We start from the raw sequence: 13,108 nt of genomic DNA, 5'->3' as shown, positions 1-13,108 counted from the left end.
AGGCTCCTCAGATAGTGAATCTATCCTCCAAAAGTTTGAGTACAACTGAGTTACAGGTATTGAACAGGGGACTTTCTTTCGTACCCACTTCCAATTTTGAGGAGTTTGGGACTATTAAGGATTTACATCTCTTTGCCAGACTCCTTAAATGGAAGATTTTTCATGGGAAGGAAGCAGAGAAATCTGCAAATGAGCTGGGCATATCCGAGGATCTCTTACAGGACGTACGTTTTCTGTTTCATCTGGATGATCGTAATCCCAATGATTTTGGTGAGGGACCATTTACGAACCTTAAGAATAGGAGCAGTAGGATGCCACCAAATACCTCCTCGGTGGATGTAGTTGACATTTTTGTCAACCTTGTGACAGAGGAGATACAAAAAGGATACAACTCTTGGGATACGAAATATAATCTTACAAAGGCCGAGATGGACAGTCTTCGGGCTTTGGAACAGGACTCCAGTATCACCATAAAGCCCTCGGACAAAGGGGGCAATGTGGTGATACTGGATACCCAGAGCTACAGAGACCTATGTTGGGACATTCTTAGGGATGAGGATTGCTATACCTGCCTTTCATCTAACCCTATCCCAGGATTTAGGGATGAATTGAAGAGTCTCCTGGCGGAAGCCCTGAGAGATGGTATCATTGATAAAAATGAACATGATTACCTTTTTCCCCATTTTCCGGTAATGGCAACTTTTTACACACTGCCTAAAATCCACAAGGGACTGTCCCCTTTGAAGGGGCGCCCGATTGTGTCAGGGGTGGGCAGCCTTACCGAAAAATTGAGTGTTTACGTGGATAAAATCCTACGACCGTTTGTTGTCTCATTAAACTCTTATTTGGGAGACACGACTGATTTCTTGAAAAGAATTGATGATGTTTTCCTGGAGGAGGGTATGCTGCTGTGTAGTGTGGACGTTGAGGCTCTTTATTCGTCAATCCCACATGCAGCAGGGTTGGAGGCCACGAAATACTATCTGAACTCAAGGGGTAACCATCTGTCTGGTCATAATGAGTTTGTGCTCAGGGCTCTGCGTTTTTGTTTAACTAAGAACGTGTTTGTTTTCGACGGTAAGTACTTCCACCAGCGCAGGGGCACTGCGATGGGGAGTTGTTGTGCCCCATCGTATGCCAACCTGCTCCTGGGCTGGTGGGAGGAAACCGTCGTTTTTGGAGGGGATGTGGACACTGAGGATGTTGTACTGTGGTTGAGGTACATCGATGATATTTTTGTCATTTGGAAGGGTCCCGAAACAGGGTTCCTGACTTTCATCGATGTCCTCAACCACAATGGGATCGGCCTACGCTTTACCTGTGAGGTTAGCAGTGAGAGACTGGCCTTTTTGGACATCATGGTGGAGAAAGGGGAAGGTGGTCGTTTAATGACCAGCACTTATAGGAAGCAAACTGCCTCAAACTCTCTTTTGAGGTGGGAAAGTGCTCATCCTAAATCCCAGAAAAAGGGTATACCTAAGAGCCAGTTTGTCAGAATGCGACGTAATTGTTCTGAGGAGTCTGGCTTTAGAGCACAGTCTGCTGACCTCATGGGGCGGCTCGATGATAGGGGCTATCCCAGAAGGGTGGTCATGAATGCCTTTGATTCTGTGGCAAGGATGGATAGGGCTGCTGTGTTGAACCCAAGACGTGAGCGAGAGGATCAAATCAATACCCTACGGTTTATTACTACCTTCTCAAATGGTGCAAATGATTTGAGGCGCACTTTGACTAAATTCTGGCCCATTCTTAAAATGGATCCCGTACTGGACAAACATCTTTCTGATTACCCCTCTGTCACTTTTCGGAAAGCGAGGTCACTCAGGGATAGGTTGGTGCACAGCCACTTTCGTGAGAATCAGGCTGTCCGGACTGACAATAACATCAGGGGCTGTTTCAAATGTCGGGATTGCGTCAATTGTAAGCTGATAGAGGAGGGTAAGACTTTTTGCAGTATAGGGAATGACAAGACTTTTGAAATCAGGTCCCTTATTACCTGCAGAACGAAGGGAGTTATTTACAGGATCCTGTGCTGCTGTGGTAAACAGTATATTGGCAAGACCATTCGTGAGCTGCGCAGGAGGGTGGGGGAACACAAAAATGATATTCGGAAGAATAACGACACGCCCGTAGCGAGGCACGTTAACAGCTTTCATGGTGGGAGGGAGGATGCCATTAAGGTGATGGGTATTGATCACATCAGACCCCCAGTAAGAGGAGGTAACTGGGACAGACTACTATTGCGGAAGGAATGTTTTTGGATTTATACCCTAAAGACTGAGGCACCGATTGGACTGAATGAACAGCTGTCTTTCCTCCCTTTTTTAGATGCACCTTAGTGTAGGGTGCATTGTAGGAGGGATAGACGACGGTGAGTGGGGGCGCCACTGGCGTGGGGCTCTAGGGTGCCGACCTCCACATGCCAGGTAGGGACAGTTCATAATTCTAGGGCATGTGCAGTGTGCACTTAGGCTTTTTTCCTCCCCTTTTTTCTATCTTATGGTCCATGACGGTTCCTCTCTGGTTTTGGGTGTTGTTCCCTCTTTATTGACGCTTTTGTAGTTCGGAGTCTGTCGGATGTGTACATAAACTAAACCCCCCCCCCCCCCCCCCCCCCCCCCCCCCCCCCCTTGGTTTCCTGTATAACCCTATGGGTCTTTTGCTCCTGCTCACGAAATTCGTGGTTCTGATTTTATGGGGGGTTGTATGTGTTTTTTATAGGGTGGAGTATTGTCCGATTGATCTATTGGCCTTTCTGTCTAATTTGGTATCTGTAATGTGTTTTGGATGATCCTGTGATTGTGTAGGCCCCTTGCACCTTTACTGAACACAAGGATTAATACCTTGTTGTCATTACTAGATGTAGGCGCAGCCTGGTTAATAAGCATATGTTTACCGGATACTTCCGGTTTTGCTTCGACTATAGGCTTTGCGTTCCAGGCTCCTGCCTATGACGTCGGCGGCGCAGGTATGGTGATGCGGCCGACGGGCATGATGGTGACGTTGTGGCTTCCGGCATAGTGCATGCTGGGACTTACGTCACGACGCTGCGGTGGACCTACCGCGCATGCGCGGCCCCTATAAGAAGCGCGGTTTTTAAATTAACCGGCGCGGCACCTGCGGCTGGGCGTTCTTCCCTGCCGGACTTTATTTGGGGTAAGCAGTTGGTCTATGAGACTACTCCTCACGTCTGTATGATCGGATAGGCAGTAAGGTATGATTTTTTTCTTCCACAGTCCGTCCTATGGGGCAATTTTGATTATATATCAGTCTGGTATGATTACTGATACGATGACTTGTACCCTGAAAAGACTCCCCTGATGATAATCCTTTGAAACGCGTCGGGAGGTACCTTGGTATGGTTTGAGCGAAGTAAAGGTATTTATGCAAGACCTACATGGGGTCACCTGACTTTGAGCCGTACCATCATATGCCCTTTTGAAAATACGGTAAGGCCGTTTTTTCTATTTGTATGGTTGCCAATTATTGTTTGATCTTGATGAAGCAACCATCCCAGCTGTTATTACTTATACAGGTTTGAGTGTGACTTACATTCATACCTCTTGTAGTGTGTGCCTTATATATATACTGTTTGGGGGCTGTTAGTTTACATTCTGCAGCCCTTGACAAACATTTTATTCTTTTATGGTGGCAGTCCACCCTTTTATCTGTATATCTAATAAATGTTATGTTTTAGGATTTTTTTGTTTCCTTGATCTGACCCCATCTGCTACTTACCATTTCTGAACAGGGGGATTTCAATAAGGTTATTGCTATTTGTAAAAAAGTGGTTGCAGCCTGACACTCTGAGCCCGGCGCAAATGGTGGAAAGGGTAGTAGTGGATCGTTTAGTGCGCACTTTACCCGTCACCGTTCAACGGTGGGTAGGACAGGGTGACCCGAGTACCCTGGACCAATTAGTGTCCCTGGTAGAGCGGCATGTGGCTACGCAGGACTTGATACGGGACACTGAGACTTTGCGTACCGCCCGTCGGTCCGGCCCCTCCAAGCCTAGGGCCAAGGACCCACCGCTGACAACAGTGCAGGAGTCCCCTACCGTCCCGTCTGAGGCCGCGGCCGCCATTCCTGAGGTCCGGAAGGTTCTGTACCCTAAACGACAACCCGTCAAGGGGGTTTTCGTCCCCATTAGATGTTGGCGGTGCCAGCGGGTGGGACATATGGAAGCCCAGTGTCCACTCACCACGGAGCCCATGGATTGTGGGGTTACCCGGCGGGGTTCAATGTATGCTCAGGTGGTGTGTACCGCTGACCTGGTCTCCCCAGAGACGGAGCCCCACTTGTGCCAAATACAGGTGAATGGATGTCCGGTTACAGGATTGTTGGATTCCGGAAGCTTAGTGACCCTTGTGCGATCAACCTTGAGGGCTAAAGTAAAGGCCACAGGACGCACCGTGGGGGTGGTTTGCATACATGGGGACCGCCGCGACTATCCCACGGGGATTGTCACCATCACAGCACCTTGCGGTCAGGTGCAACATGAGGTGGGACTTCTTAACACTCTTCCTTATGACGTGATCCTAGGAAGGGATCTGCCCTATTTTTGGACTTTATGGAGGGGACCCCCTAAGTCCCCTCAGATATTGGTCGGTCCGGGACCTGAGCCCTACAATCCTGAATCCGGGACACCTGCCGTAGGGGTCACCATGATAGGGACAGAGTGTGAACCCGATAGGTCGCCCCTAGAGGTATTGGCAGGAGAGGCTGAGACGGTCGAGCCCATCCCGGAGTTGGAGGCGTCCCCGGATACGTTTGGGACAGCCCAACTCCAGGACCCTACGTTAATACATGCCCGGAGTCGGGTGACAGTAGTTGACGGGGTGGCACAGCTGCCCGGTGCCCAGGTAAGGTACCCCCATTTCGCTCTTAAGCAGGATTTACTCTACCGGGTAGATGAAATACGGGGCGTGGGGGTAGAACAGTTGGTGGTGCCCCAGCCGCATCGCCGGCGGGTCCTCGACTTGGCTCATAAACACCTGATGAGTGGCCACCTAGGGGTCAAGAAAACGCAGGAGCGAATATTGCAAAGGTTCTATTGGCCCGGGGTCTTTGGGGAGGTAAAACGGTTCTGCGAAACCTGCCCGGAGTGTCAGCTTACCGCACCCCTGACCCATTTTCGCAGTCCGTTGGTACCGTTACCCATTATAGAAGTCCCTTTTGAGCGGATAGGGATGGATCTGGTGGGGCCCCTCGTAAAGTCCGCTCGAGGGCACCAACACATCCTAGTGATCGTTGACTATGCCACCCGGTATCCCGAGGCGATACCTCTCAGACATACTGCAGCAAAGCTTATAGCTCGGGAGTTGTTTGCTGTGTTCTGCCGGGTGGGGTTGCCCAAGGAGATCCTTACGGATCAGGGGACCCCATTCATGTCTAAAGTGACCAAAGAGCTATGCCGGCTACTCCAGATCAAGCAGTTGCGTACGTCTGTGTATCATCCTCAAACGGACGGTTTAGTCGAGCGTTTCAATAAAACCCTGAAAACCATGCTAAGAAGGGTGATTTCAAAAGACGGGAAAGACTGGGATATGATGCTTCCCTATTTGATGTTTGCCATACGAGAGGTGCCACAGGCATCCACGGGGTTTTCGCCTTTTGAATTGTTATACGGGCGACATCCCCGGGGATTGTTGGACCTGGCAAAGGAAACATGGGAACAAGAGCCCACCCCCCATAAAAGTGTGATCGAACACATTTTAGGTATGCAGAACCGCATAAGCGCGGTCATGACAATTGTGAAGGAGCATTTACAGGAGGCTCAGGCCGCGCAAAGCGGCCGCTACAATAGACAAGCCACCGTGCGGACCTTTAAACCCGGGGATCGGGTGTTGGTATTAATCCCCACGGCGGAGAGTAAATTCCTGGCTCAGTGGCAAGGCCCCTACGAGATAAAGGAAAGAGTCGGGGTGGTTAACTATAAAGTATTGCAGCCCGGTAGGCGGAAACCTGAACAAATATACCATGTCAACTTATTAAAACCTTGGCAGGAACGGGAAAGCCTGATGGCTGTTTTCTCCCCATCCCCCTCCTCTTCGGGTCGTTCACATCCGGCTCCAGCGACCTCCGGAGAGGACGAACCGGAAGTAAGGATTGGAGAAGCCCTCACCAAGCAACAGAGGCGAGAGGCCAGACGGTTGGTTCAGCAGAACCCCGATGTCTTCTCTGTGCTGCCCGGTAGGACCAGTCTGATACGACATGATATTGTCACCGAGCCCCACCTGAAGGTACGCCTGAAGTCATACCGGGTACCGGAGGCTCGACGACAAGCCATATCGGAGGAAGTAAAGACAATGTTACGCCTGGGGGTCATTGAAAAATCCCGGAGTGAATGGGCTAGTCCGATTGTCCTAATACCAAAACCCGATGGCTCCTTAAGGTTCTGCAATGACTTTAGGAGATTGAACGAAATATCCAAGTTCGATCTCTACCCCATGCCCCGGGTGGATGAGCTGATTGATAGGCTGGGACAGGCGCGATATTTTACCACGCTCGACCTGACCAAGGGGTACTGGCAGGTGCCACTGACGGAGTCCGCCAAGGAGAAAACCGCTTTTGTTACGCCGGAGGGTCTCTTCCACTATGTTGTCTTGCCTTTTGGGTTACATGGCGCTCCGGCCACGTTCCAGAGGTTGATGGACTTAGTGCTGGAACCCCACCAGGCGTATGCATCAGCGTACCTGGATGACATCATTATTTACAGCTCTGATTGGCAGACCCACTTGGAACAGGTACAAGCGGTGGTGGACGCGCTTCGAACAGCCGGATTGACAGCCAATCCCAAGAAATGTGCATTGGGACTCACGGAAGCCCGCTACTTGGGCTACGTGATAGGCCAAGGAGTGATTAAGCCCCAAATTAACAAGGTTGAGGCGATCCAGAAGTGGCCTAGACCCCTGACCACGAAGCAGGTTAGGGCCTTCCTGGGTATCGTGGGGTACTACAGGAGGTTTGTAAAGGATTTTGCGGGACTATCAGCCCCCTTGACGGACCTTCTTAAAGGCAAGAAGTCCGTCATGGTGCGCTGGACTCCGCAGGCCGAGGACTCCTTCCGGGCCCTGAAGGAGGTCCTGTGCGGACAGCCCGTTCTGGTCAACCCTGATTTCCGGAAGGAGTTCATAGTACAGACTGACGCCTCGGAGGTCGGCCTGGGGGCAGTGCTGTCTCAGGTGGTTCAGGGGGAGGAACACCCCATCACCTTCTTAAGTAGGAAGCTCACCCCTCCCGAGCGGAATTATAGCGTAGTGGAGAAGGAGTGCCTGGCGATCAAGTGGGCCTTGGAGTCCCTACGCTATTACCTGCTGGGACGTCAGTTTCGCTTGGTGACGGATCACTCTCCACTGGTCTGGATGAGGTCCGCCAAGGAACGGAATGCCCGGGTTACCCGGTGGTTCCTTTCTCTGCAGAACTTCCGGTTTACGGTTGAACACCGGCCGGTGGGTTGCAGGGCAACGCCGATGCCTTGTCCCGCGGCCCGTGTTTGATGGCTGGAGTTCAACCCCGCACGCTTGAACTGAGGGGGGGGGTATGTGAGACTGTGACCGGGGTTATCTATGACGGCCGGTATGTCTCGCCCCGGTTGTGCTCACTCCATGATAGAAAGTAAATCCACTATAGGGTTAATGCTGTTTCCCTACAGGCTGAAGGAAGGGTTAAATAGAATCAGGAACAAGGGCAGGTGTGCCGGGTGTGAGGGAGTGAACAGAACTCCCTGAGTTTTCTGCTGGAGAGGCACATGTATTTGGTGGTGGACTTTTGTTTGGAGATTAAAACCGTGTGCTGTGAACCTTTATGCCTGGATCCCGTGTCTTCTGCTGCGCAGCCGACCGTGCTACCTCACAATATATATAAAAAAAATATATATTTTTTTTATATTTAGATTTTTTTATATTTTATTTAGATAAATGTACTGTATATATCCCAAAAAAAAAATTCAAAATTCATTTTTAAAGTCAATGACTTTTTAGTTGCTCCTAGACATCACCCCGTTGCGTTGCCATCTTGCGGCTCCATTGTCTGTCATCTCATGGTGTATTATAGCATCATTTCTGAAGCTACCGTCACATGCATATTATTTCATTGTATGAAGCTGAAGTTCCCCAGCTGTGTCCACTGTAATGGCCATTCTAGGCAGCTGAGCTGCAGTACTCCCTCCCGAAAAATGGCTAGAAAAAGGTAAAAAAAAGAATTACCATATGCACTGCAATGTCAGAAGGACTTGCTGTTCGTATGTTTATTCTTTTCAAGTTTCTTCTCACTGCTTAAGGCGTCTTTTACACGTCCGTAAAAATCACGCACGTTTTTCACGGACGTGTCAAAGGTGCGTTTTGCCCTCGGTGAGCAGTGTGTTTGGCACACGTGTGTTCTCCGTGTGTTATCCGTGATCACACACAGAGAACGGGAACTTTGTACTCACCTGTCCCTGGCGTCGCTGTCCGTGGTGCTGATCTGCGGTCTCCGGTCCTCCTGACTCCCCGCTGCTGCTGCTTCCGGCAGTGAAGTCAATATTCAAAGAGCATAATGAGCGGCGGTCAGCAGCAAGTGACAGCAGCGGCAGAGACAGGAGGGCAGGAGAAGGTGAGCAAAGCTTTTTTTTTTCTCACAGACACATGTCTTTTCTCCGGTGCATGTCACACGGAACACATCCGTGTGGTCCGTTTGCATTACGTGTGACACGTTTGTGTTCCGTGTGACACCCGTGATGCCGGAGAGAAAACGGACATGTTGCCGTGAGAAATACACGTAATTACGGAATGGACACATCTTTCGTGCAAAAATACTTACGTGTGTCCAAAACTATAGGAATACCTAGGTCTACGTGTGTACGGTCTCCAGTACGTGAGAAAACTGCCAAACACGTACCGGAGGCATGTACGTGTGAAAGAGGCCTAAGGCTGCTTTCACACATCAGTTTTTTGCCATCAGTTACAATCCGGCAAAAACATCAAAAAACGGATCCGGCGTCTGTTGCCGCCGGATCGTTTTTCCCCCCCATAGACTTTCATTAGCGCCGGATTGTGCCTGATGACCTTGCGTTTCATCCGTTTTTTGCTGGATCCGGCAAAATTTACTTGTCCGGCGGCCGGATGAAACGTTGAAGTGAGCGTTTTTGTGTCCCGGCAAAAAAAACGGACGGCGCCGTACGGCGTGTTTTATAATGGAAGCCTATGGATCCGGCTTAATGCTGCAAAAAAAAACGGATCCGGCCATCAGATCTCAGATCTGATTTTTTTGAACTGAGCATGCTCAGTATCACACCAGATCTGTCAAAAAACAGAAGGAACTGATGGAAAAAACTGATGCAACTGATCCGTTTTTTCACCGGATCTGTCGCATCAGTTTTTTCGCCGGATCGTGTCTGATGCCAAAAAACTGATGTGTGAAATCAGCCTTAGGCTAAAAGAAGTGACCTGACCATTTTTCAGGCTCTTGGAAGCTGCCACTATTTTTTATGTATAATTAAAAAATAAATATATAATGTCAGCAGCAAAGCCTCTGCAAAAAAGAAAAAATTATAAATGACAAAGGAGACTCGTCAGGAAAAATACCATCGGTGTTTTCTTGAAGTGTCTTCTGCTTCAATAGTGATGATGTTACACAGTTGTCTTAGGCTATGTGCGCACGTTGCGTCGGAGTACCTGCAGTTTATTCTGCACGTTTTCCTTCCCTTGGTTTTTGACCAAATGGCTTTTGACCATTTTTCAGCGCTAAAAACGCATACGTATTTACCGCGTTTTTAGTGCGTTTTCAGCGCTTTTTACCTGCGTTTTCACCTGCGTTTCAGCAGATGCGTTTTGTAGATCAAGACACTGAGAAATAAAGTTGAAATAGTCAAAAAGAATGAAAAAAGAGAAAAAAAAGGATAAAATTAACTTTTAATAAAACTATATGGAAAATATCATTTTTAATGAAATAATAGCGGTTATGCACATTTTAACAGAAAAATAGGTAAAGTTTATTATTTTTTTGCATTTAAATTTTCGGTTATTGTGTGTGTGTAAAGGAACATTATAACCCTTTAATTTTATGCCAGAAAAGCATGCATTTTTGAAGCCAAAAACGCAGTGGAAAAGCAGGTAAAAAGCATGAAAAACGCAGGAAAGTTGATTTTGGTTGCATTTTGCCATTTCTCATTGACTCCAATGTTAAGGAAACGCTGCAGAAATGGCAAAAACAACTGACATGCTGCTTCTTTTTCAGCATGGTTTTTGACCCAAAATATGCAAATTAAACGCTGCAGAAAAAAAAGCAAAGTGCAGACAGGATTTCTACTTTTCCCATAGACTTTGCTGGAAAACAAAAACGCATGCGTTTTAGCGCAAAAACGCTGCAGCTAAAAACGCTGCAGAAACGCGGGAAAAAACGCAACGTGTGAACATAGCCTTAAATAAGTTTTGTAGACATGCCCTTAGTGAAAAAACTGACTATAATTGTTGCACATCCATAATGTAAGCAGTGACGCGTTTTAACTCCTATTAATTGAGCAGCCATTAAAATAAGTCGTTTTTTTTTTCAATAAGATGTTTTTGGAGGGTTGTCTTCTTCTCTGGACTTTATAGGGGGCTTTACACGGTAGCGATATTGCTAGCAATTTGTAGCGATAGCGCGCGTGTAAGTACCCGCCCCCGTCGCGCATGCGATTGTTCGTGATCGCTACCGTAGTGAACATTATCGCTACGGCAGCGTCACACATACTTACCTGGTCGGCAGCGTCGCTGTGACTGCCGAACAATCCCTCTTCAAGGGGGAGGGACGTTCGGCATCACAGCGACGTCACCGCAACGTCACTAAGCGGCCGGCCAATCAAAGCGGAGGGGCGGAGATGAGTAGGACGTAACATCCCGCCCACCTCCTTCCTTCCGCATTGTGGCCGGCGGCAGGTAAGGAGACATTCCTCGCTCCTGCGGTGTCACACATAGCGATGTGTGCTGCCACATGAGCGATGAACCACCTGGATAAACAACCCTTACCGACCATTTTTGAGGTCACTTAAGGTCGCTGGTTAGTGTCACACGCTGCGATATCGTTAATGACGCCGGATGTGCGTCACTAACAACGTGACCCCCGACGACAAAACATTAACGATATCGTAGCGTGTAAAGCCACCTTAACTATCCATCCCTCTATCCCTCTATCTCTATCTATCTATCTATCTATCCCTCTATCTCTATCTATCTATCTATCCATCTATCTCTCTATCTATCTATCTCTCTATCTATCTATCTATCTATCCATCTATCTCTCTATCTATCTATCTCTCCATCCCTCTATCTATATCTATCCATCTATCTCTCTATCTATCTCTTTCCATCTATCTATCTCTCTATCCATCTCTGTATCTCTCTATCTGTCTATCTATCTTTCTATCCTTCTATCTATCTCTATCTATCTATCTCTCTATCTATCTATCCCTCTATCTATCTATATATCTCTTTCCATCTATCTATCTCTCTATCCATCTCTGTATCTCTCTATCTATCTGTCTATCTATCTTTCTATCCTTCTATCTATCTCTATCTATCTATCTCTCTATCTATCTATCCCTCTATCTATCTATATATCTCTTTCCATCTATCTCTCTATCCATCTCTGTATCTCTCTATCTATCTTTCTATCCTTCTATCTATCTCTATCTATCTCTCTATCTATCTATCCCTCTATCTATCTATCTATCTATCTCTCTATCTATCCCTCTATCTATCTATCTCTCTATCTATCTATCCCTCTATCTATCTGTCTATCTATCTGTCTATCTATCTTTCTATCCCTCTATCTATCTATCTATCTATCTATCTATCTATCTCTATCTATCTCCATCTATCTATCCCTCTATCTCTATCTATCTCTCTATCTATCTATCCCTCTATCTATCTATATATCTATCTATCTATATTTCTTAATTCACTGAAAAACAAGAATAAGGACAAAAACCATAATAACTGGCGTACATTACATGTGAAATGGATGATGTACTTACCTTCTTCATTCTTATAAACCTTATTGAATTGTTTGATAAATGTTTCAAACTGTTCCTAGATAACAAAAAAAACAACAAAGATATACATTAGAAATATGTTAGGAATTAAGTGACATCTAGATAGGAAAGAAGGAAAAGCAATTTGGTAATTCAGATTGACAGAAAAGAAAAAAGTGTACAGTGATATTTTTTTAAAAAAAACAACAAAACAGGTAATCACCAGTTCGGTATTTCCTAAGACCATAGGTATGAAGATGCACAATGCAGAGAGGAGTGGAAATGCAAGATACATGGTGAAGGATCACGTCTGATCTGCAATGTCTGCTCAAATGTAGCAAGTAAAGAAAAGAAAGTACAGCCTGCGAATATAAATGATCTAAGAAGGAAACCACAGCTGTTAAAAAACAATGTGAGTGGTTAAGCCTGGGTCAAAGATAAAACAAAATTTGGGCTGTGACTGAAAAAAGTAAAGATAAAAATGCAGATATGTGATTATATGATTAATCAGCCCCTTCAGAAATGGGTCTCTGTTGGGCTTTAACCCCTTCAGCCCCCGGGAACTTTCCGTTTTTGTTTTTTGCTCCCCTTCTTCCGAGAGCCGTAACTTTTTTATTTTTCCGTCAATCTTGCCATATGAGGGCTTGTTTTTTGCGGGCCGAGTTGTACTTTTAAATGAAACCATAGGTTTTCGCATATAGTGTACTGGAAAACAGCAAAAAAATTCCAAGTGTGGAAAAACTGCAAAAAAAGTGTGATCGCACAATAGTTTTGTGGGATGTTTTATTCACCGTGTTCACTTTATGGTAAAACTGATGTATCTATGTGATGCCTCAGGTCGGTGCGAGTTTGTAGACACCAAACATGTATAGGTTTACTTGTATCTAAGGGGTTAAAAAAAATTCACAAGTTTGTCCAAAAAAAGTGGCGTACGTTTTGCGCCATTTTCCGAAACGCGTAGTGTTCTCATTTTTCGGGATCTATGGCTCAGTGATGGCTTATTTTTTGCATCTCGAGCTAACATTTTTAATGGTACCATTTTTGCGCAGATGCTACGTTTTGATCGCCTGTTATTGCATTTTGCGTAAAACATGCAGCGACCAAAAAACGTAATTTTGG

General features: G+C 46.6%; 1 protein-coding gene across 2 annotated transcripts in view; it reads right to left on the bottom strand.

Annotated features, from left to right (window-relative positions):
* LOC142254492 (cathepsin W-like) overlaps positions 1–12,317 on the bottom strand; it is a 41,839-nt gene extending 29,522 nt beyond the window's left edge. For both annotated transcript variants that reach the window (XR_012727238.1, XM_075325575.1), the window contains exons 1-2: positions 12,213–12,317; positions 11,993–12,047 (exon numbers count right to left, since the gene is read on the bottom strand). Coding sequence is in view for 1 of the 2 variants with exons in the window: in XM_075325575.1 (XP_075181690.1) it covers positions 11,993–12,047; positions 12,213–12,284 (127 nt within the window). In the remaining variant the exon portion in view is untranslated. The remainder of the gene's footprint in view (positions 1–11,992; positions 12,048–12,212) is intronic.
* Between the last annotated feature and the right edge of the window lie 791 nt (positions 12,318–13,108).

The sequence above is a fragment of the Anomaloglossus baeobatrachus genome, chromosome 10 (assembly GCF_048569485.1).
Source record: "Anomaloglossus baeobatrachus isolate aAnoBae1 chromosome 10, aAnoBae1.hap1, whole genome shotgun sequence".
Lineage (NCBI taxonomy): Eukaryota > Metazoa > Chordata > Amphibia > Anura > Aromobatidae > Anomaloglossus > Anomaloglossus baeobatrachus.
This window is presented reverse-complemented; position numbering and strand designations above follow the sequence as displayed.